The 26,268-nt window shown below is 34.2% G+C and overlaps 1 protein-coding gene across 10 annotated transcripts in view; it reads right to left on the bottom strand.

The window, feature by feature from the left end:
* mbl (splicing regulator muscleblind) overlaps positions 1 to 26,268 on the bottom strand; it is a 302,565-nt gene that overhangs the window by 17,814 nt on the left and 258,483 nt on the right. For 4 of the 10 annotated variants that reach the window (XM_072300062.1, XM_019047062.2, XM_019047063.2 and 1 more), the window contains 4 exons: positions 25,646 to 25,831; positions 15,868 to 15,963; positions 13,810 to 13,851; positions 2,180 to 11,295 (listed from right to left, as the gene is read on the bottom strand). In XM_072300062.1, the coding sequence (XP_072156163.1) occupies positions 10,879 to 11,295; positions 13,810 to 13,851; positions 15,868 to 15,963; positions 25,646 to 25,831 (741 nt within the window). In that variant the 3' untranslated portion in view covers positions 2,180 to 10,878. Of the gene's footprint in view, positions 1 to 2,179; positions 11,296 to 13,809; positions 13,852 to 15,867; positions 15,964 to 25,645; positions 25,832 to 26,268 lie in introns of those variants that run through there. The other 6 variants (XM_019047064.2, XM_019047066.2, XM_019047065.2 and 3 more) reach the window with 4 other exon arrangements.

Below are 26,268 nucleotides of genomic sequence, written 5' to 3'. Positions count from 1 at the left end.
GTCAAGAGGGGGGCATCATTCTTTTAGCGCTCTATAATCAGGAACTTAAAATTTTAGGTAATTAAATATAGGTAAGTTTGATAAGGATGCTATATGCATGTTGAGTAACTAAAAGGTAAGTACATAAGAACTAACCAACTACAGAACTAATTTTTAAAAATTTACGAATTTCTGAACCACTAATTATTTTTTACTTTAATTCAAAATCAGACTGCATACGGCTGAATTGCAGGAGATGAGCGATTGATATACAAGTAAATTAAGAATGTGATGAAGAGTTCAAATTGGACAGCCCTGCTGGACACAGACAATGAGACAATCATATTCGAAGCGACACATTTACTACCACTCATGAAGCTAGTGATTAATTACAAAATCAATACAGAAAGCTGAATCAGAACTGATGAAAGACTAGGTACTATTGCACTGAAAGCTGGTCGAGTTTTTGACATGCAAAAATAAAAATGAGAGGCTAAAAATGAGAATAAATTGTTGAAAATATAGCAGCAGCAATTAAGATACAATCAAAGGTTCAAAAAGAGGAGATATGACAAGGGGACTTCTCGTCTATTAGCTGAGAATAGGTTTCTAAAATTTCCGCATAACATATGGGATTAGAATGAGACAAGTAGTTTAAATTTGATGACAAGACACTTTTGACAGAGAAAAACTTTGACATAGGGCTGACGCAAAGACACCTGCTTTCACGATTACTGACCGCAGACCATCAAAAAATTCAACGAGATTGTGCATCAAACATGAGTTCTAGTCCACTGTCTTAATTTACAACTTCAATTTCATTCGGTGGCAAAATACAACTAAACTGACTGTAGATCACACTTGGTGTGGCGTAAAATTTAGGAACGTATCATTTAAGGTCAGGTAAAGGGCCCTAACAATTCATTTAATTTAATTAATAAATGAGTCATAAAATAGCTAAAAGTACAGATAGAGACGCTCGCTTTACAACCAATAGGATCTTCACAAGTTCGAACAAGAAGCTTAAAAGTGCACACATCCCTGTTGTAAATTATGAGCTTAGAAAAGAATTTCGGACTATACTAATGCACTTATCATGATTCCTGGCAATTTATATGAGAAACAATTCTCTCTGTAGCTCTAGCAAACATTTCTGAAAATGCTAACGTCAATTTAGCAAATGATTTCTTCAGGGATGCCAATAGCTTTGATGGACCTTTGACACTGTGACACATGGGAGGAAATACTAATTATTCAAAAATCCTCATTGAATAATAAGAAAATGAGAAAACAAATTTAAAACTATACTGATACAATAAAGAGGAAAATTTCACGGAATTAGATACACGATTAAATTAAGAATGAGCTGCATGAGAATACTTTAGATTTACATCGATCCAGTGTTATAATTTTTTTTCAATTCAGTAACAACTATGATGATTTGAGGAACCCTGCTTCGCTGTGCTGAAAATCAGGCAGCATAAATTTTGGCGGAAAGAGTACATGAACAGTCAAAAAATTATCAAGTAGGTACACTTGTGCTGGCAAATGAAGTAATGCATGAGAGGGGAGGTGAAGATGAAAATTGAGAGGTATTTTAATTTTCCAAATTACTTTAGGTTATCTCAACTATTCAAGTACGAATTAGTACCAGCTGGATGCTAAAGTAATGATCATTTTTCTTTTTCATGGAGAGAAAACATTAGATGATGAAAGTTGATGCTGTTGAAAAAATAACATTTTTGTATTGAAGGATCATTATAAATAGGTAAACAGATTTAAAAAAGTGAGGATTAGGCCGTTGACTGTAATGGATTTTCCGTAGAGAGCCATACTGAAAATTTGACGATGTATTGTACCAGAATCCAGAATAGAATAAACCGTCCTCTGAAGGGTTGAGCGGCTTCCTTGGTCAGAACGCGGAGCTTAAAGCGCCTCTTGAAAGAACCCACTTTTATTATATTCACTATTAATTACTACTTATTCTTAGGACTGAATCAATCAGATTGTTGAGAAAAATTTATCTGTAGAACTAATTTCAATGATCCATACTTGAGCCTTGATCTTGCCATTGCAACTGATGCACTGATTTCTAAACGAAAGAAGAAAAGTAAAAGAGAGCCGAAGAAACCATTGAAATCTTGTGCAGCGTATGGCTTAAATTTGCTTGAAGGTAAAAAATTAAGCAACACTAGCAAGATTTTGGTTCATGCAATTTTAATATAATTTTCATTTTTAATTTTTCCTCTTTTAAACTTGACAATACATATAAATATAGACTTACAGTAACTAGTATATAAATGTATGTTGTGATACAAACGTGAACACATGTGCCTGCAAACTTATCGACCAAAACTGTTGTAACTTTCCGGGAAATTTGGCTCTTTTGATGCAGTCATTGTGTTGAAAATAGGACAAACACATGCCAAGTATAGATGGTTCTGCCACAAAGAGCAAAATTTATTGTTGAGTTACGACAATTCAAGTTTGAATAGTTGCATTCATGTGAGTCACGAGAGCATCTTAGATATAAATACAATATAATACTGGAACATCATTGACTGAAATTGTTAGATGGATACAAGGAGGAGGAGGAAGTAAAGCAGGGAAGAGAGATGAGGAGAAAAAGAGGAAATGACAAGAGACAAGTAACATATGAAAAGGGTTATAAATCTGGCAACCAGGGAACAGACCCCCTAGTATTCAATGTATCATTTTAGACTGCATTCGTAAAGCAGCGAGGCCAACAGGAAGGAGGATGGTATCTACTTTTTGTACCTGCTGAATATTTAGCATGGCTAGAGTTCTATTACAGAAATAGTGAGAACAAGTACTTACGAATAGAGAACCAAATATTCATCGAAAACTATTACTTTAAATGTTAGTCATCTGAAGTAAAAATGAACAATCAACAGTTAAAATTCGGAATACTTATTGTCTTTTGATGGGAGAGAATTCAATAGAAGCGATACACACTTCAAGAGCCTATGATAAAACAAATTAAGGGTGGCTGTTAAGAATGTCTTTATTCAGAAGGTCTTTGAGATACTGGAACAGTTGGACATTCTTTTGATAGTTAAGATAAGTGCAGACAAAGTAATCTTTTATTACCTTGCTTGCCTTTTATAGAATGAAACAAGAAGTTCCAATAAAGTAAACTTTGTCAATTTGACAAAACGCATGATTGTTAGCTCAGTCATGTGATAGATTCCAGTAGCTTCCTACCGATTGGTTTCTGACTTTTTTTTTAATCTAGCGCTGCTTTGTCATTACAGATCATTTAAAAAAAATCTGATATTATATCTAAGTTTGTAGTCACAGCGCAAGAATCTTCTCAGAAAGGTGACAATTACATTATGTCACATGCTCACAAAATGAAAATCAGCAGACTTATACTTTTCTCGAATTCTTAAAAATTGTCTAAAGACAAAGCAAGGCTTACTATAGATGAAAAAGTTTATCGGTTGTGCAGCGCTCATAATTTAAATTTAAAAAGAGAAGAGATAAATAATATGGATTGGACTCTGTTCAAAGAAAAATAGAAAGAGGCGAATTTGTCAAAATTTATTTGAGGTTTAGAAAAGCTCAATGCTGAGCCTCTTTAGGCAACCACTGAAGTTTCATTCCTTGACGATTGTTATTTTGATTTCCATTGTTAATAACTTTTCCTTATTTTGAGAGCTTTTGGATTCTACCTTCGTTTTTGCTTTTTATCACATCCTGCTTGTTTAGATATTTTCTTGATGTACAACATTTTACATTTTGTGAATATTTACTGCGTTCTTAGTGTATTAGAAGTTTACTGTCCAATTTACAATTAATTTTAAAGACTTCTTTTGAAAGGTTCGTTTTTATCCTTTTTCTATCCATGTTTTTTCTGCCTAACCTTTATTCTCTGTGGGAAAATGCTTAATGACAATCAAGAGACAGCCTGAATGAAGGAATTTGCCATTTGATGACTAATGTGACAGGACAGGAAAATTTTAAAGCATAACTTTAAATCTCCTGGAAAGGAAAGTAAAGATGAGATGAGGCCAAAAAAGACTTAAAACGGAGGCACAAATAAAATTGAGCATCAAACTTTAAATTTACGTAAAAACTACTTTGAGCAGGAGTTGGAGCAAGAAACAAATGATTGAGTTTCTACTGAGAGTTATGCAAAACCATTAGGGACAAGGGCAACAAGAGCTGACGATTGAAGTCTGCAAACAAAAGGAATTATGAGATAAACCAGAAAATATCTCTTTAAAATATTTTTGGTATCATAAATATAAAGCTTTAAATCAGATGAGAAACTTGGAAGCTACAAGTATAATTCACAAGAAATAATTTTTTTTTTTTGGGGGGGGGGGGATCCAAGAAGAGCCTTAAATGAAAAATTGCACCAAACTATTTTGGGCTTCTTCTATGTATTTTATACTAATGCCAAATTTTTTGAGAAAAATATCACACAAAAAAAGAAGACAAAATCCATTTCAAGGATATGAAAAGACAAAAAAAGAAATAGGCATGAATTGAGAAAAAGGAAAGAGAGAAAGAAAGGAAAGGGAAAGGAATAACTGCTGTTGCATTCTGTGCAGCAGATGCTGCGCGAGTGATGAAAAAGGCGTTGGAAAATTACTTTTCAATTTTAGAGTATTAGGTTTGTTGGAACAAAAAGTTCAGTCACTTCATAACCGCTGAAGAAAACTTGCAAGTCTGATAAGAAATAAACACTAGCAGACAAAGAGAAGTTCTATTCATCAAAGAAAGAGAAAAATGGATGAGAAAAAAATCAATTTCATAAAGGCACGTCATATTATCAAAAAATATACCTATACATATTTATACATATTAGGACAAAAAGAATAAGGGATGGTAAATGGTAATTATGAAAGACAAAAGGAACAATTCGATAGTTTCCTTCTGAACTGATTAATGTCTATTGACCCACTCAATGTACAAATTTGAACAGATAGAGTTGATATTATAATAATTATAACTCTGTCTATGTATAAGTATAATCCAACTTGATTTTTTCACCAGATATTGTATGCCAAGTCCAAAAATTGAAAGATAATAGACTGATTGGATTTTATTACTTCAAATGTTAAAATTTGTGCTCCCGACTGAACTTTCCACATTAAATCCTGCTTGTTGAACTCTTACTTCATTCATATCGACTTATATTGAGTTTACGGAACTCATATTGACCAGAACTAACCCTCAGTCAGAGTAACCACAGACAGTTTGCTAGGTCAATTCACTTGAATGGTGATTCCAATCTGTGAGAGAATTCTTCGAGAGGATAATTCCTAACTTTTTCGATGACGATAAATCAACAAACAATAGAACATACATAAAAAATTAATTGAACTATTTAAAAAAATAATGAAAATAAAAAATAGAAGAAAACTAGGATTAAGGTTCGCACTTTTCAAGGCTTCACCACACTCAACTTCAGTGCATTTCTTGTTGAACTATCTTACTCATTAAATTTATTTTTAACTAAATATTATTCAACATCTCACGTCTGTAAAAATATTCACATACATCACTACAAAGTAAACCTATATGATACAATTTTCATTTTAAAAAAAAGAAAAAAAGGGAGGATAAAACTGACGATAACAATAATTTACAAGGGGTTATTATAGTAAAAATATTTTGTCTGATACACGGTTTTTTTACAATGGGCCTTTTCTGAGCAAGAAAATATGAAATTTCCCGTGCACTCTTGCACACAATTCCAAGAGGTTCTGCCTTTCTGTCCATTCTGTCGTTGCTAGAGCTCAATTCAATTTTATATCTATTATACAGCAGTTTTCAGTGGCAAATGAGCCAGCTGAAAGAAAAATATTTCTCCTTGATCAGTAGAATTGTATTTTTGTTTCCAATAGGACTGAATCTATTAAAATTAAACAGAATCAAGTTCAACTTCAACGCCATTATCTTCCTCATAGGATACAGGCAAACGCCAAAGTTTAGGACATTTTTCACCATCTAAAGAGTGGTGGATTTATAAATACCCAAAGTGGTTCACAGTAAAACACATAACTGTCGACTGACTTGTCACCAGTCAATCAACTTGGAAACATAAACACGCCTCTGATAAGAACTCATGGTAAATATTTATTGCAGCTTGCATGATATCACATCAAATACCCATGAAATGCCAAATAAAGAGAGGATTGAAAAAAGGGTAATGTTTGTATGGAAGATAAACTCATATTGGATAGAGCAGAGAAATTAGTATCATACAGGCATTAACCTTTTCAATTTGAAAAGGACCTCTAGCAACAAAGAAACATAAATGCATTAAATTCGATTAATCTAACTGACAACTGCCAAAGAAGAACTTCATAAAAATATCTATAGAGGCTGTTCTCGTTTTCTGGCGTAGATTCACCGATCAAATCATAATCTTAGGGGTTTGACAGTGACTTTTCACTAATTTCCCTATTCAAAAATTACAAACTACAATTAATAATATTAGGCATTATGATCACGAGTTTTTAAATCTAATTAGAAACGTTTTAAAACTAAATAGGTGGATAAAAAATTCATAAATTTTGAATTTCTTTGGTTAATTTCGTCATAATTTCTAAAACCAGGCAATTTCTAGGTATTGCTGGATTATTGAAACGGATTTTTAAAGTACCTGACTATTATTAGGCCAGAGACAATGGGCAACGAGGATTAACAACAGTTAACGATTCATCAAACTTTTATTACAAGCCAATTTGGCTTCAAACATTAGAGGCTTATTTGACCATTTTAAAAATTTTTAGGTTAATAGTAAAGCCTGCACCAGTAGTTTAGAGGGATAAGGAGACCAAATTGTAGATTAAAAGCTTTGGATTGACTTGAATACTCTTTAGGAAGAAATTAAATCTCCTTGGATGAGATGTGAGAGAAGTTCACAAATAATTGGAAGGGGATGGGGGAGGGGAGGTTTTTAGAGATATAATTGCACAAAACCCCACGGGTATTCCTCCGAATGTATATTCTATTTCGAGGCAAAGAAGAGCTGATTACACATCATTAAGCAAAATAATTCAATTTGATCTTTAACAAAACTGCGTAATTTAACGATCAGCAAGCGTAAACCAAAAAGTAGACTTTTTGCTTAACAGTGACCAATCAATACTCTCCAGCTGCTGGTAGAGATAATTCTTGTGAACAATGAATGCAAAACTGTTCGTTCATGGACATTTTTTAATTTCAGGATGAACAAAAGAGAGACGAAAAAATATAGGACCTAGTAGATGACGCGGAGAAAGAGGTTACGCAAGAGGCTACCCAAGAGGCTACCCAAGAGAGGAGAAACTAGCATTTTTGAAAAGAATAAAAATAAAAACAGAAGTAAAAACAAACGACGCCCAATTCATGGTTATTTGGGGTACTGCTATTCCACAATTCCCTATTGTTATACTCCTAAAATAACTCTACACTAACCTACCAAAAAAAAAAACTTGAATCTTTTTAAAGAACTATGTCAAAGGTTTCCTCTTCTTCTTTCTTTGCAAAAATAATTGACATAAATTAAACGATTTAGGCCTATAAACATTGGAGTTTGACTCATAACAGGTGATGAAAAATCTTTAAACTGACTAATTAACAAATGCGAATCGTTGATTCTCATTGATTACGGAATACGCTATCCTAAATATTGAAAAATAAACATCCAGTTGTATCCAAGTTTACAAAAATGTGCCAATGTACATGAACCTTAAGCATCACCGATTACGGAGTTACTTTAAACCATTTTAATTTTATTAGCTATCTAAAACAAATATTCCACTGACGCCTAATGAGTGCTTCATGTTTTAGCGCTTCTTTGAGAAAAAAGTAAAACGCTAAAGAAGAATTTGTTAATATTAAGACTTTAAAAGTGACTAAAATTTGTTGGAACACAGAATTCTTCAAGATAAAAGCTAGTATTTGTAATTTTAAGACTGAATGTAATAAATGGTGATTGGTAAAACTATTATAGATGATAGATCCGATTCTTGATTGAAGTTGGTTTGTATTACGAATTGAGTGAAATCGCCGGAAAAAAGGGAAGCAGCATTGATTAATCTCTGAATCATTAGTTATAAGGTTACAGCATATTTTTGCAATGATATTCAAAGCGTATTTGTTGACTGAAATAGGCACGATTTGAAAAACTTCTCTATGATGGTAACTGAATAATCTTCTGCCAAAAATACAAATACTAAAATCAGAACGAAATTCACTTCTCTCTAGAGTTTTATGAAATAAAATAGAACAATTACATGAGACAGAACTTGACAATAGTTAGTACAATCTGAATTGAAGGTGAGAAGAGTCTGGAATAATGTAAACGGTAATGTAACAGTGGAGGAGTACTAGCAAAGAGTCGATGGGAAGCCATGATACTATCACTCTACACAGCTCTGGGTCCACAACAAAGCCATTTACAGTATTCTCAACTGTTTTTTAATCCGCAATTTTGATCAAACCAACTTTAATTAGAGAAAACTGATAATCTTTGAAAATTACTGAGTAACATATGATTCTTCTGCACGGTGTACTGTTTAACTTAAATCTAGAAGTATCAAACTTGATAAAAATTTAAATTGACTTATGAATCAGATAAAATTCTAAAAATCAATCAAAGTTTTTCAATTCCAGAGTGATCTCGACTTTGATAAAAAAGGGTATGGACAAATTGCTGATATAGGAACACTTAAGTTTGACGTCTCCTGAGAGACAAAATCATAAAGGAATTTCTGAAATTTTCACCTGAGTGAAAATCATTTCAACCAACAAGTAAATCCTAAAGGAAGTGTGTGAGCTACAGTTTCGTGCACTCAGAGAGGAGGAGGAGCTTCAGAACGAAAAAAATGACAGGAATGCAGCCAAATGTCAGCCTGTTGAACTGCCTGATAAGATATAACTATAGAAAGGCTTTTTTTTAGCTACCACCTTTTAAAAGGCTGATGTCGTCGGAATTACAGCAATCATAAAAAATGAGTGAATTTTTCAATTGTAATAATGATGATTGGAGAAAAAAAAAATACAAAAAAAACACTGAAGGCAAATGTGGCATGCGTTCAAATACAAATACTTGTAAAAAGCAAAAATACAGTTTTTCACTGAATTCCGAAACTATGACGTTATTTAAAGCACAAAACCAATCAAGTTACAACAGTGCTTTCAAAAAGAAAAAATTCAATAAATAACATAAGAAGCAGTTTCAAAGTAATTAAGTATGTTGGATATGCTTCGAGAGACAAATGAATTATGTAATTTTTCCAAAAGCGATTATCATTCAAAGCTTTCAATGAAGAAAAAGCTGGATACTAAAAAAATATAAAAAGTGTCAGCAGTTTTATTGAACAGGTTGCCACAACATTACATGATGAGTTGGAAAAGTTTATCAGCACTTGTATGGTGAGGATTCAGTAAATTTTACCTAGGATGGATATCGATGAAGTCACCAAAAGTGTTGAGAGATTAAGACTTGTTGACATTGAATTAAAGCCAGCTAAATATGTTAAAGGCTGATGCTGATGTCTCATCAATGAACATGTTAAATGATAAAACCAGAGGTCTGCTTGATGAAAATGAAACATCTCCATACAAATTCAAAATAATTAAGTTATTTTGTGAGGATGATCTCTGAAAGGTAATTTAAGAGGCACCTGGAGAGTAAGTAAACTGCCTCAAGGAGCTCCTTAACACAATTTCAATATTGAACAAAGAATAAAATGTTCCCACTACCATCAATGCCCTGCCTTTCTTGAATAGTTCAAGAGAGAATGTTTCTGCAAATTACCCGAGAAATCAATCAAATAGAGTCAATTTCCGTGGTAATCAACAAAATATTCTGGACATAGCACTTTCAAATTTACCAGAATATTTTCTTACACATAACATTATGTGTTGTACATTATTGTAAATTATTGTGTTGTACATTGTTGTAACATTATGTGTTGGCATGGAAAGCAGATTAATGCAAATGCTTGGTAATTACACATCAGTTTCAGATCGTTCAAAGAAGCCAACACAAATAGATAAAACAAACTGAATTGTGCTGAATATAAACAAGCCAACTCATCATGTTTTGAGATCGTGATCAAGCAGAGTAGAACAATGAAAGTATTGGGAATAGGAAACCCAAAGTAGATTGAAAGATAAAGAGAATAGGCGATGAAAAGAGCGAACCAAACCGAGACATGATTTATCTAAAATATTACATAAGATTAAGAGATAATGAAAACTAACAACTACAAGTAACACATTGCAACTAATATCTTAATTTAAAATTTAACAAATAACATTAATTACTAAACAAAAATAAAATAAGTTAGGAAAAAACAAAAGAAAAAAGAAAACTCGAGGGGAAATGAAAATTACGGAGAAAGTTTTGTGAGATTTTTTTCATAAATTACTGTCATCAGACATAATAAAGATTATTTCCAAAATTGAAGCTGTATGCGCCTATCTATGTACATCAACACTCGCTAGTGTTTCGGTGTCTTTTTTGCAGTTACACTGTCCTCAAGGAACATGGTCAAAAAAAAGTAAATAAAATAAAGTAAAAAACTAAAAAAAAATTAATTTTTGATTTGTGAGCACAAGTATTGATTTTGTTTTCCCTTTTTTGTTTTTCAAACAGATGGCAGAAAAACTGAGAAATCAATACACTTGTACACAAATATTACTTTTGAAAACTGTTTGAATTATTGAGTACCTTAAACCCATAAATGCAAAAGTGCATTGAACCGTTTAGGTTAGAGTAAAAAACGATGAAGAAAGAAAATAAAGGATTAACAGTATGATCACAGTCAGTCCATATCTGCCCAGATAAAACTTGATTTAATTTTAAAAAGAAAAGAAATTTAAAAATGTCTAAGAATTAAAAAAATGACGAATAAAATTCATAGTTTTCTAGGTTGTTTTCATTTTTTTAAAAGGTACTAATTGCGAGTCCTCATCATTGTTGTTATTGTTATTTGTTGTAGCGGTAGAAGCATTTAATTGGGCAGCGGCTAGGAAATTTGAAATGGACTGAGAGGGAAGGGTTGGAAGGGCAAACTGGGACTGAGCAGAGGGTGTTGGGTATCGAAGGAACTGTTGGGGGTGAGAGGGGGTGGCTGGAACTGTTACCGTTGGTGCTTTATTTAAAGCGACACCGGTAGTGAACGCAGCCATATTACCAGCGGCAGCAAGCGGAAGCCTGTACTCACATGAGACCGGCACAAATGGTTGCAACAACTGTTGGTACGTTGCTGTAGCACCAGGCTGGTACATAGGCACTCCAGACTTATCACCTGCGGCTCGTTTGTACGCCATCCCAGGAAATGCCTGATAAATCAAAAATCGAAACAATTAACAATAGTAGGTTGCAAAACTTCGACCAGTAACATCTAAAAGTAGTTTTAAAGGAAAATCTTTCTAATGAATTCGGTATTTTTTCCAGAGTCAAAAAACTCAGGTTAGTCTACAGACATGACAATTTGTACAGTCTCTGGTCTAGTTGAACTAGAAATTGGAGTTCTTCCAAAATAATTGCTCTATTTCCACAATTTGGCGACTCTGTTTGCACAACCACTTTATACAAGCAACAGTGTGTCCACTTGAGAAAATTAAGAAGGAAGAGACATGCCGGAGAAACTTCTGCCATTTTCCAAAACTTTTTACCGACACGTTAGTGGTGGGTATGGTAACAGGACAGCTTGGCCTGAGTCAATCTACTTTGATTTTTTCTCTCTCTCTTTTGTGTTCACAAAACTAAAAGAGCAGTCAAGGGGTGTATAAAACAGAACCCTTGCAAGTGCTTCACTCAAAAAACTGGAAGAGGTGAGGCCAACTTGAGGAAATCTATTTGGCTCCTATATTTTTAAAAAATAAATGCTTCTACGAGGTAAACACGGGAAGAGGGATTGAAATATCATTGTTACAACCTAAAAAAGCTAAGTAATCCACAGCGATAGCAAGCATCAACATGAAAGACACATGTGGTGAGGAGTCATATCGACGGTAAAACTAACGGACCAGGTACCGCAGTTTGCAATGTTGTGGACTTCCTATCATACTTCATTGTTTAAATAGAAAATTATTCAACATCAATTCTTGAAAACTTACATGTTTTTTTCTTTTTATGTGAAGAAAACTCTGTAAAATTTCCAGAAATGATATTTATTTGTTATCCTTCAAAAAAATAAAATGTTAGCAGAGATTTTTAAACACTGCAAATGAGATACGAGGTCTGGTACTTTCACCGTTGATATTAAAAAAAACGTTACTTTCCAATTCGAAGGTGCGGTTTTTCAGGAAAGGGCCAGCAGGAACAATTAATTCATTAGAAAAAAATTAACTGCAAGCATCACACTTATCAGAAATTAAATACCATGAAACACTGAGCTTAAAAACGTTTTGTTAAACAGCCTTTCAGAAGCACTGGCGATCTTTTAAAGAAACCTACATCCTGAGGTACTTAGTAAGTCTCTGTGCAAGTCTCCTTCATTCACATTTTTCAGTGTCTATGTATCAATAGGTGTGTGAAAGTTACTACACAAGAGATTACCTTTCAGCTGGGTAAAATCAGAGAAAATGGAAACAAGATTGGGAAGAGAGAGTATCAAACTTTAAAAAAATACCTCTGATGAGATAATTCCCGAGGGATCTCAATTTCTCATTTGAATTGGCACAGTTCACCAAGTAGAAAGTTACGCAACTGTTTTTAGTCACAGTTACCTCTGATAGCTTTCTGCTGTCTTGAGCACAATCAGAACTGATGGGTAAGACAAGTTGGGAGTATCACCAACAGCAGGGGGGGACCTAGGTCAGAATGGAACAGAAGTGCCAACATTTGTGAATGTGGCCTTCCTCATTAGTCTCATGTTGATGTCTTGCCCTTCACCATTGCGTTCCGCATACTTGCTAATTTGATTTCCACTGACTATACTCAAATTCTTTAAAATTAAATTCTTGTTTGTGTGTTTTAATAAAGAGGAAGTTTGAAAAGAAGCAAAAATCCCAGGAGGTTATCACTTCCTTTTCCTTAAATTTGCAAATTAATTTTTTTCTTAAATTGAAAAAAATTAGAATTTACGGATAAGATGAGATTAAAAAAAGTACTTCAAAAGAAGTACTGTCTTTAGAACACTTACGGGGAAAATAAGTGCTAACATTATGGGAGAGAAAAGCGGGTTTCTTTCTCTTTAATTTTAGTGCAGGGAATTAGAGGGTATCATACCACATTTAGTTATTGAACCTATGTTTGATGGTTACTACCTGACTATGGATTCTAGTAACTAGGCACTCAACACTACAAAATGTACACCAAATTGATTAATATTTACAGTGTTGTTACAACCTAACCTAACTAGCGGGATTGTTAATAGAATTTTTCTTATTCCTTCTTTTTTTTGACAAAACCATTACCTAACAGACATACTCTGAATCAAGCTCAACTTCAAAAACAGATGGTAAAATATGTTGCACACAAAAATAAAAATAAAAAATTAACTAAAAATGTAATCGACGTAGAATAACTTGTGTTTATTAATTTTGACTAACGTGGAGCAAATGATATCAAATTTTAGAGATAGGCAAGCATATGCTCAACTATGCATGGGAAAACATCTTATTAAAAAAAAAAAAAAAAAAAAAAAAAAAAAAAAAAAACTTATCAATTATTCAGGGACAAATTGGCAATGGAGAAAAGATAACTGAGAATGAAAAACATTTTGGCGAAAAAAAAGATGGAGAAAATGAAACCAATTTAACTAGACGTTCCATCACTGAGAATACTGATACGAATTTATGTGATATTACGAGAGAGCAAATATGAGAAAGGGGACATTAAATACTTACAAAATTATCATAATAAAGCTGACCAACTGCTTTCATATCCATCTAAAAAATAAAAGGAAAGGGGAAAAGATGCATTAACGGTGAGATTCAAGACTTCAGATAAAATGAAAGTAAGAGAATTAAGTTATACAATAGAGATAGCAGCTATTCTTAAAATAAATATACGATTTTGAGTTTAATCTATTTCAGACGTACAGTAACTGTGAAATAGAATGAACAAATTTTAACTGGAATGTTGAGCACAAGTGGGTACCTATGAGTTCTTTAGACTTGGAGACTAGAGAGCTCCATTAGTTACAGAACGGCAAAACGAAGGAATAAGAAATAAATCAACTAAAGTGTTAGCGAATTTACTTGAACTGAAACAAAGAACACAAAACTACTGCCAAGAGAACTAGCTAATTAGCAAGGAGTGGGAGAAGACACGAGTAAAATACATAATGTTACAAGTAAAAAACTGGGCAGCAATAAAACCTGGCTCTTCAGGGTGAAAATTTGAGTGAAACATTCTCACTGAACAAGATTGTTTTTAATTGATTTAAAGAAATTGGAGCACATAAATAATGGACTTCACTGACTCTTTGATGTGATGGAGGGTAGAAAATAACAAAAAACTTTCCTAGTCAGCAAAGATGAATTTTTGTAAGGGGGAAGGGGGGGCACAAGTTTAATAACTTCTTTTGTTACTTTCCTGATGGGAATATTACTGCTAACACATTGTAATTTAGCATGACCTGCCGATTAAATTGGGGGTGACCTATAACAACAGCCGGTGCTCATAAAACCGAAAATGAACTATATGCTTGTCCTGATCATTCATGATAGAATACATTCAAATGGGGAATGCTGCAACTTTCAGCCTGATTTTCCTAAGATTATTGTCAGTTGTACAAAGCTTTGTGGGTTTCCTAAGCAATTGGATGGACTTTACTTAAATTCACTACATTGCAGCTTTAAATACTTGAAGGTTTTAAAAAAATTCACCTCAAAAAATACTTGGATGCTTTTGGAACAGACACTCTGGCTTACACCACATCCAATGAAGCGAGCAATGCATGGGTAGTCTATTATCTAACTCTCTGAGAGGTCAATAACTTTTCCATGCAAGACAGACTAGTCTGAGAGTCTCTTTTGAGAATACTTCAGACTGGATTTATTACAATCTTTAATACTTCGATATCTTACGGAGTAAAAATTGAAAATTATTAGAGGGAGAAAGAATGTCCATTCATTTATCAAATATGTTAAGTATTAATTAAAATTATTCCTCGCTTTATGAGAATTTAACTTTGCAGACACAATGTCAATAGACCCTAAACTTCTTTATTGTATGGGTTATTATGCTTAAAATGCAGATAAAAAAATGTATGTATAAAAAAAGTGAAAATAAAAATTTAAAAATAGAAAATAAATAAACACTAAAAGCAATTGATCTAACTTTTCATTTTTTCAAACGTAAAGATTGATAAATTAAAAGCTGGCAGAACTACAAAATGTTGTTACTCTCATTGAAAAATACTTTATGATAAGTGCGTCAAAGAGAAAGTTATATAAAAAATATTAGATAAATAGCTGATTGATGATACTGAATTCTTTAGTATTTTAGCTCCTTATAAACTTTAATTATTATTAGGATTAAAGTTATTGCAGATGCACACAGTGTGCTACTAAAAAGAAAACAAAAAGTCAAGATGAAATTCTGCCGTAGCATGAAGGAAACTAATCCAAACATCAGATTAAGATGAAAGTCAATACAAACTTTTGAAATTAACAGAAATCAAAGGTAGCTTCAACTCCAAAAACTGTAGAATTTTTTAAATATAAATTTTGTTTAATGTTTAGACACTCATCTGAAGTTTATAGGTGCACCGATTATAGTGATCTGACTAATTTAACTTTCTGTCATTGGACCAGTGTTTCAGGTTGAGCGGTCCTACCTGGAATATTGTGCTTCTTTTTTTAGTCTTTTACAGTTAAAAATGTTTCAATGAGAGTAACATGAGACTGGTAAAATAGCAGTAAAAAATAAAATTGAAACGTGCAAAGCAACTGAGATACCATTAATAAGTCATCGGATGGATTTCGGGTTCGTTTCCTTCCGGCAAGCTCGATGGGAGATGCGGCAAGAGACATAGAGGTGGCAGCGGTTGAGGGCTATTAGTTGGCAGGAGAAGCCAGATCAAGGTCAAGCCAGGGAAGAGAAGAATACAAGAGGAAAAACATACAGCGGTAACGAAAAAAGAAAAGAAAAGAAACAAATGAAATTAAAAAACAGAATAATAAAATTGCAAAATGAATAAACAATTTTCAAAACAAAATAGAATGAGAAATATAATTTTGCAGCTACTGGTATCAGATTCAAAATAGGCTCGAATCTGAAAAAATTATTTGGTCAACAAGTCAGAATTGATGCGTTCCATTAGTGCATGAGAGTATATTTCAATAGCTTTCTTCAAAGGATGACATTTAAAGTCTTTTCTTTAACACCTGATGTAAAAACAATTTTACATCAGGACCGGTAACAAAATTATTCAAGAGGACAAATGCCAAAAAATGTATCGAGGATGGCTTGGCGGAAAAAATTCCTGAAAATTGTAAGAAAAGCCTGATAATTTGATGATATTTTAAGTCGTACACAGAGGGAGGAATCCCTTGAATCTCTGCGATCTTCAGCTATGCATCTGACTTCTTCTTATTGAAATACTACTACACACAATGGCACACTTTATCACTCGACAAGACGTTCAGTAGTGAATCAAAGGGATGATGCAAAATTGAATTTTATTCGTATGTTTAGGGATTAGAGTAAAACAAATTACTTGTTGAGGCAACTTTGATCAAATAATTCTTTCAGCGGCAAAAACAGGTACTGAAGTGTTCACTGGGTCTATTTCATTTTTCATTCTACTCACTACATTGACAATACTGAGGACGTTGAAATTATTGAAACTCTACAATAGAACAAATTGCAGTTACATAAAAAAAATGAGACCATTAGATTTCCAGTTCAGCATCACAGCTACTTGGGAATAAAGGGACTTTCCATTTTTACTTTTGACCTAATTTATGAGCAATACATTAAAATTAATCAATATTATGCTATGTGTAAATGGAAAAGATGATAAGTATCTGAAAATCTAATGATTCTAATTAAGTATTAGTCTGAAATTATAAGATCTGTTTCAGAAATCATTTTCTTGGTTAGCAAAAAACAGCATTTTAAAAGGCTTTCTGCGGAGTTTCATGAGGTCTTTCTCTTGATTCAACAGATGAGAAGTGACCCAGGAATGAGCAATGTTAGAGCAGAATTTTAACTCCAAAATGCCATTTGAACGCATTTATGACCCACTGAACTTCAATACCTGATTTTATTAAGTGCACAATAAACTTTGTAAAATGTCAAAGTTGGCATATAAAACGTAAAGTTGATCAATGATTATAAACCGATATTTAGCCTTCATGAAAATGATTCTTCGCTGTCTGTTTTAATTATGTGATGTTTCTCTAATCTTATGGTTTCTATTTTTATGATATTGTCAAATAATATTTCCAGAGAGGAGACGCTTATGAATATCGAGACTAGGGTCAACCAAAAAAACAATGAAACAAAACAACCATTTGTAATATGTAATGATGAGAAAATTTTTAGGAGGGCAGAAAATGAACTAAAAATAAAATGTTATACCAAGCTTGAAAAAGCAATAAAGAAAAATAACGGAGGTGCGAGTTGTTCTCAAGTTACTTTTAGACTATCGCTGTAAGCAGATCTGCAATGCAAATGTGCAAAACTTATGCATACGTAGGTTAGAATATTTCTTTCAATTTCAGGTAGTGAATTGCTCTCATCTTTCAGAAAACAAAAAATAATAGGGGCTTTATTCTAAAAACTTGAATTAATTTGCATCACAGGTAAAAAAAAAAAAAAATTAGTAGAATTACTCTGGATGAGTCATTTGGACAAAAGAGAAGAATGAAATCTCATCGAAAAGGGGAAGGGGACGTAGGTCATTAACAATAGTTTATGTTGTATTTAAGATGCTTACATTACTTTTAAAGCTGATATTAAATATTTCAAACGTCAGGCGGTACATACGCTTAATTATTAGAAAAAAAGCACGAATGTAGATTAAGAAGCATTAACGGAGTGGAAAATAGACTAGAAGGTAGAAATCTCAGTTAGCGCTTAGGTGCATTTAACATGCTTGCGTCAAAGAAAGAAAATGCAGTCATTAGAACAGTTCGGGGTTCTAATAAAGCATCTACATCACTGTGAAAAAAGGAAGTAAATTTCAGACAAATCACACACAAAAAAATTTACAAATGTACAGGTTTGACATTCAGAGTGGAAAGGAGTTACAACAAAATTGATGCAATTAATTTTTAGAAATATCTTTTTCAAGACATTTTTTTGTAAATTGATATTTTTGATGCGACCACCAAAAAAAAATAAGGATTTTTCGATAATCAAAAGCATTTTTCCTCCACAAATTTTGGAGGGACCTTAGAAGTGGCACCATGAAGAAAATGCTACGCAATCCATTTTAATTGGTGTATATCTATTTTGTGACAGCTGTCAAATGATAAATGTTGGTTTATTTTCCTTAAAAATGGAAGTCCACATAGCTGAATGCAAGCCCGACATAAGGACAACTAAGAGGTTTTATGGGAGATTTTTTTGATAGCGACAACGGTAAATTCAACTTGAAGCTCATACAGCGATTATTTGAAATAAAAAAAAAAAATGAATAGGTAAAAAAAAAGAGAGAGAAAGAATAAAAATGCGGGGAAAAACACGAGTAAAGGACTAATTGAAACTGGACAAGAGTCTCTTTTGATGAGAAACAAGTAGAAATATGATCTATAATTTAAAATAACGAAAGATTGGCAAAGATCAATTCAAAAGGTATGCTCTTGATAATTTTAAAAAACGATCAAAAAACTTACAGCTTGAATCATACATTTTTCTTGAAAAATGCAGACAGAATCTATTTACTCTCAATTCTACTGAGGCCCAGGATAATAATTTGGTTTAAATGAAAATAAACATTTTATTTCCTGCTGCAAGGCCTAAATATTCTAAATTCACTAATTATGGCACATTAAGCAGTGTCCTAATTTCACCAGAGGTTATGCATAAGATCCATCTGGAAGTCAGGTTTCAAGGCCCCCAAAAAAAAAAAAAAGATTCAGGCTGGAAAAAAGTCTAAAAGTTGGCACAACCCTAATTTCTGTGGCAACTTTGTTTTGTTTGAAATTACATGCTGCATAGTTTAAATATGCGTCGATCCTGAAAATAGAGCTCACTGGCCTTCTGAAATTTTGAGGTAGAGGTAAAATCCTAACCAAAAAAAACTGAGAGAAAATAGTCTGACAAAAATACAAAACTGTTGGGATTTAATTTATTTTCTTGATTGTTACTTTAATGCAAATATTAAAATTATCAAGAAAATACTTATGGCACTGTGATGTTGAATACATGAGGTAAAAATTGTAGTTTTATCTTGGAAACTGAGGAGTTTACTTTGAAGCAATATTTCTCTTTCTTCCACACAGGGATATTTCAAGTTTTCATGAATTGGTGAGAACTGAATATCTTGTATCAATTGACAAAACAAAATTTCAAAAAAAAATCAGACAGATTCATGAGATAAGTTTTTCGTTATACAAGGAGAATTGTCCTTTAATTGATAAGGACTAAAATCTTTGGTCTACTGCTTTAAAGTAAATTCCTCACCTGAAATTTGTAGAAAAATGTTAGTGTGGCTTAGGGACAACAACAAAAAATTCATAGGCAGCATGAGATATTCAGAATCGTCAAAGTTGACACTGAAGACATGTTACGTGGAAGATGTCTTAATAACATGCAGCTAAAACATGGAGAAGTGTTTTAATCGTACTCCTCCAACTTTCAATTCTTGGAGCTTACTTTTCACAAAATGTTATTTTACTCCACTTGAAAATTAATAGGCTGCAAGAAGAGGGACGTACTTAAAGACAACAATAAAAATTCACAAAAAGTAGTGATAAAGCGTCCTGTGTTAGCACTTTTTTTTCCTAGGGGGGGGGGGGGGGTGTTTGGGAAGTACAGGAGGAGGAGGAAGAATTATGGAAGACAAAAAAAAGGGGAATGACTCTGTAATGAAGAGGAACTTAGAGGAGACAAAGGTGAGAAGACAAAGATGACATGATTATTCAAACAGGTGAGATTAGTTTGCTCTTTCTTTGTACAAAAGATTCAAGCTAAGGAGACAGAGCTTGAGTGTGCAGGGAGTGCTCAAAGTTGACCATCTGTGGATCAGTGAAATAAATCAGTCATCCACTTTAACAAGGGACGAAACTCGCTTGATCTTAGGACTTGGGGGTCACGAAGATTATACGAGTGACAACAAAACTCACTTCAAAATATTTTTCTAAAAAGTTACCATCAATTTAAGATTTGAGATAACAGAATTAGCGATGCCTTCCTTTCAATTTAAAACAGAATCAGAGCTTTTAATACCTTCGATTATTGAAAAACTCGCAGGCAAATCCAAATTTTTTGGAGAAATTATTTTCAAAATCCATCAATTACTTAGAGTTTATTAGAATTTGCATAGGGAAAATAAACTCTGAACTCATTTGATACCTCCATGCATCATGACAAAGAATATTCATAAATAATTTTTGGCAAAATTTTCGCAGAAAAATGATGTGATTTTGATCAACTTTGAGCTGCAAGAAGAGTACGTAAAGCAAAGATATGAGTGGACAAGAGAATAAGTATAGCTATGACATACATACTAAATACCTTTGACTGATATGGAAGCTTTTGAAAGATTGCTTGAAGGTTGACTCAGGGTTTCAGTTAGACTGTCAAGAAGTGACACTTTTCTTGGCTGGTTCTCTCTTTCTGTGTAATGTAGTGGCGAGGCGCGAATGATCGACATTTCCCCATTTGAAGCTATGGTAAAGAATCGATTTTTAAGGTGTTCGTTTTGGACACCCTGCTTATCGATTCTTTTCCATAGGTTTAAATGGCAGATCAATCGATAAATCGCAAAACACACCACTAGCGTATTATAATTTAAGGAGAAAAAAGGAAGTCTCTCAGAGCTCTACCGTGATGGCGAAGAGAGGCGTGAGTGCGGAGATGAAGTTTTGAGAAAATGGGCTCGGTAGCGTCCGAGCGGAAAAATTTATCGAAAAAAGCCTCCGTTCTTTGTAAAATTGCCACTAATCGCTCGAAAGACTCTTAAAAATCGTTTGGATCATTAAGAATCGACCAGTTTTGTTTCAATTATAGGAAAAGGGTATTATTTATTTTCATACTGGGCTAGTGTCGGGCAAGACGGCCGAAAGTGCTATTTTCTGCATACTTTCGTGGTTGCGTTTTGAACACACAACAGACACATTATCAGATTAGAAATTGGCAGAAAAGGGCGCCGTTTTACTTAAAAGCGCTGTTTTTACAGGCTCTCCGGAGGAATAACGTTCCTTCGGCAATTTCGTCTGCAACTACGTTATTTTTCGCGCACTTACGGCTTTCTCATGTGTCTAGTTCTCATGCAGACAAGACGAATTTCGCTGTTTGAGTTATTTTAGTGAATTCATTTAAAAGAGATAAGACGAATTTTGAGGGAAACTCGATTCCAAAAATTTGTGGCTCTTTTCGCCATCACGGCAGATGATTACACAATTTTTATTTTAGAATAAAAAAGGCAGAGGCGGATCCAGCTGTTTGGCAACACCGGATTTCCTCCATTTAAACCTATGCTAAATAATCGATTCCTGTCGTAGCACCTGACCCCTCCAAGAATCGATACATTTCCATAGGTTTAAATGGAAAAAAGACAATGTTGCCAATTTGCTGTATCCGGAAATGAAAAGAGACTAAATTCTTGTACGTCATCTTCAAAGAAAAGAAGATGGTGATTAGAGTGATGTAAGGACGATGCGTTCCAAATCAGATACAAAGGTGAGAGGAAGTGAAAAGAAAGCGAGGGGTGGGAGCGTACCGAAAGTGCAGCCTTGAGAATGACTAACAGGTGTGTAGGGGGATGGTAATAGCGACAGGGCTGCCTAGAGCATCTAGAGTTGACAGCATCCATGCACACGGTGACAGTGTTATCAGGCAGGAGGGTAACACCTTCCCGGGGGTGCGCGTAGCGGCACTCACCCCTTTGGCAGGCCCCACGTTGCCACTCGCGACACACCTGGACCGTTAAAGACAACCAACGCTACCGGATTAAAAACTACTCAAAAATATCATTCAACCACTTTTTACACACTTCTAAGCACATAAACAAATCCCATCAAATCAAAATCAATTCTGTACTTGGGACCAATAGACAAAAAGTTCAACCCAAGGCTAGATAGTTGGCACCTTGAAAACTATCTCAACACACTTCTTCTTTGGAAGGGGGGGGGGTATCGATAAACTAAACAGAGAATGTTGGTTAGCCCTGAAGAAAGTACACATTTTTAAAAGTGCCTTTCACATTTGAGAAACTGGATCTCCCTTCATTCCATCTCTGAGGAATTACAACTCACGTGTGGGCTATCATCATAATTATTGGAAACTCAAATTTTTACTATTCATTTAATTGTAAATCCAAGAAAAAGAGAAAACCCAGCAATGCTAAAACCATGTATTAATACTATCAGCTTTTTAAGTAAATCTATCTGATTGAATTTAAGTTGATTGATGTAAAAAAACGCTGTGTTTAACTCGAACTTTTGGAAACTTCATGCCTACTCTAAAGTACACGTGGGAAACTAAGACGTTGGTTGTTCTCTACGACGATATGACATAGACTTAACGCGCTATGCTAAAGCAATAGGCTAATGAAAGTACCACCTCCCAATAATAAATTAGACCCAGCAACGAAAGCTGGAACTTTTAATGAGGCGCGTAAGCTTTGATCTATACATTTTTTTTTCTCATTCAAAAATGACAGGGAATCAGTGGCGTGGCGTGCTCTGCGATACATCGATTGATCTGCCATTTAGACCTACGGAAAAGGATCGATAAACAGGATGTCCGCAACGAACGCCTTAATAATCGATTCTTTACCATTGCTTCAAATGGGGACATGTCGATAATCGATAATTCACGCCGCGCCACTGAATCGTGCCCGCGCGGAAAAGGAGCGGCGCAAACAGAGCTGCAATGCACCTGACGATAGATTGATTTGAAATAAAAAAGAGGAACATTCAGTTTAAACAGACGGACTGAGAGAAAGAAAGAGAGAGAGAGAGATACAGAGCCAGAAAGGTTTGGTAGTAATGAGAAGTGCTCAAAGAAGCTTGGTAGATAAGAAAAGTTCTGATTACTAATGGGAGAATAAAAATTCTGACAGCTTGACAGTGGGATAGAAAGAATTGAAAGTTACTTCTAATATACGAACACATAGTTTCTCACACATACTAGGACCAAAAAGAGGGTTTTAACAAATTATTCAGTTAGTAGGTTGGGGAACATTCTATTACGACCAAGCCTAATAATTGGGACAAAATGTAACAGACTCAAATAAACGTAACTAATTAAATGAATTTATAAAATTAACGAGTAATTTCCCTTCCATGCTAGTGGGTACGAAGAATTTATTTAAGGTTAGACCCTCAAAACTTAAAGCAACTTATTCAATTATTAAAAACATAGAATTGTTAGGGGTGTGCAAGAGGAAAGAAAATAAAAATGGAATAGAAGCAGCTTGAATTCATAGGTAAAGGGAATCAGGCATTAAAGGATGAAATGAGCTGCATCACTCAATAAAGAACACGATTTCAGGCTCATCTATAAAAGTACACATCTGCACAGGGAAATCATAAACTGCACGTATTAAGTTCCTGTATACGATGAGCCCGAAAAGTTAGTTTTTCACTGCATGATGCGGTCCAAATGGTAATGATTGCAATGCATGATCACAGGCAGCGGCGTGGCGTCCTGTTCGATGAATCGGTTGATTCGCCGTTTAAACCTATGGAAAAGAATCGATTATCAGGGTATTTTAGTATTCGATTCTTTGCCATAGCTTTAAATTGTATCATATCGATAGTCGTCGATTCATCCTCGTCACTGAATTTACAGGAGAGGATACTGGTACATTTACACAAAATTGGTCTGTAGATGCACACATGACTACATAGCATATCGACGATGCAAGTCGGCAATCACATAACTCGGTTTGCGACGTTGTAGACTTCCTGTCATACTCTATTTTTTAAACGGAAAACTTCTCAACGGCAATTCTTTAAAACTGCCTTAATTTTTCTTCTCTGTGCGAAGAAAATTCTGCACAAACTTCAAGGAATGATGTCAATTTGTTCTCCTTTAAAAAAATGACATAGAGGCGGAGATTATCAGACACCGCAAACGAGTTAATATAATAATTGCCGACTTACGCCGTCGATGTAGACTTATTTTGAATAAGATGTCCCTCTAATAATGCTTGTGAACAGAATCAGGCGTTTCAAGACGCTCTAGGTTTCAGTGGCATAATCATGTTCGGGAACAGGATACGTAATAAAATAAAGAAATATAAAAGAGGAGGAAAATGAGCTAAAAAAAATCAGTTGAAACTACTTGATGAGGGGAACTCACTTATAATTACTTTGTAAGGAGAGTGGATAAATGGGCAATAAAGAAAAAAAAAACGATGAAATATGTACATTAAAAACGAAAACAGGAGAGGAAAAAAATAGGAAACTGAGCGATGGAGATGAACGATTTTGGTGGGGTAAAAAATTGAAGCACTGGATTGACATCAATACAAATTTAAGATACTAGGTATGCTAAACTCGGTAAGCTTTTGAGAGTTCTTCGCAATTTATAGAACAATTATTGGTCAACAGTACGTAACTAGCATTTTGAACAATCTGATGAAAATACTTCTATGCAGTTTTTAAAAACTAATGATCTGACGAGAGGGGAAAAGAATATTGCCGACTGACAAAATGGACGTATTTCTATCAAACGGAACTATGTGCATTAAGACATGAGCCCTGATACCCATAAGAATACACGCATAACAGGGCTCACTTCATAATGCACATAGTTCCGTTTGATAGAAATACGTCCAAATCAGAGACGAGGCGTGAATGATCAACTATCGATATTTCCCCATTTAAAGCTACGGTAAAGACTCGCACCCTGTTTATCGATCTTTTCCCATAAGTTTAAAGGTAGATAAATCGATAAATTGCAAAGCACGCCACGCCACTGGACAAAATAAACGGGGAGAAAAATACATTTATTCATGTAAATGAAAAACAAAAATAAGTTATAAAACTTGCAAGTTCTAGAAAGTTGTTACAAGTCCCCCCATAAAAGATACTGATTATTGGACGGTTAAAATTTCTCATGATGCAATACCTACAGGCTCTTTTAAAAATTTGATTGGATCAACTCAGTGAGCAAAACTTAAGCGAGTCGTAAAACACTAAAAAAAAGTTTCTGCACTGGTGCAGTTGGGAGATAATTATAGCTGTGAGATCATTTGCTGACAGAGATCGAAAATCACCTACTAAGTACACTAAAGGGGTAGTGGTTCTATCAATAAAAATTAAATAAGGTAAAAATATTATATTTGCAGACTCTATAATGAGGAAAGTGAGGAGAATGCTCTATTTTTTTTTCTCTCTTTAGAGAATCATTAATTTTTTTCAATTGCATCAGCCTTTCACTTGTGATGATATTCGAACATGTTTTTCAATAACAGCTTGTGAGGCGCGATGTCATAAAAAACACAGATACATGCATTGACGCTAAAAGAGTACTTCGAAAATGAGAAAGACGTTACATCAGAATTGGGATTATTTTGAGGAGAAATGTGAGAGAGGAAAGAATGAACCGTACCTCTAGTCTATCGGAGCGCGCCATCTTTTGTTGGGCTGTGGTGGCGGCGACCACAGTTTGTTGAACCATTCCCAGGGATCCTGTTGGATCTTGGGCGACTAAAGTAGGCATCATTGGTGCTGGGCTAAAATATGGACTGAACGTGCTGTTAACTTGGGGCATCCCTGTTAAATACGGCGTCGTTGCCTGAAAAGAATCGGAACAACACGTTGAGGAGAGATGAAAAAATTGCGGTATTCGCATATTTCAAGATCAATTTTTTTCTATCAGTTAAAGGAAAATCGCAGGTTGTTCCAATATTTGGTAAGCTCTGCTTAACACCAAAATAGAATTTGATGGTTTAAAAACGGAGGCATGAGTCAATGAAAGGAATGTCCAAATGCATGGGCAAAATTTTCTTCTTGCTAATTTTACTACGAATGTAGGCAAATGCTGTGAGGTCATTTATCAATACTGCCGTGCTGAGGGGAAACGCCGTATGAGCACTCGGCAGCTGCCAAATTTCGTCCAATTTTTTTTTTTGGAGTAATGTTGTGAACATTTTCTCTTGAAAATTTCAGATAATTTAGATCTGAGCTTGAATGAAATTATCTCAATAATTCGAGGAAAAATGTTCAAAAATT

Source organism: Bemisia tabaci, chromosome 4 (assembly GCF_918797505.1).
Source record: "Bemisia tabaci chromosome 4, PGI_BMITA_v3".
Taxonomy (NCBI): Eukaryota; Metazoa; Arthropoda; class Insecta; order Hemiptera; family Aleyrodidae; genus Bemisia; species Bemisia tabaci.
The sequence above is the reverse complement of the archived record's forward strand: the minus strand, read 5'-3'. Positions and strand labels throughout refer to the sequence as shown.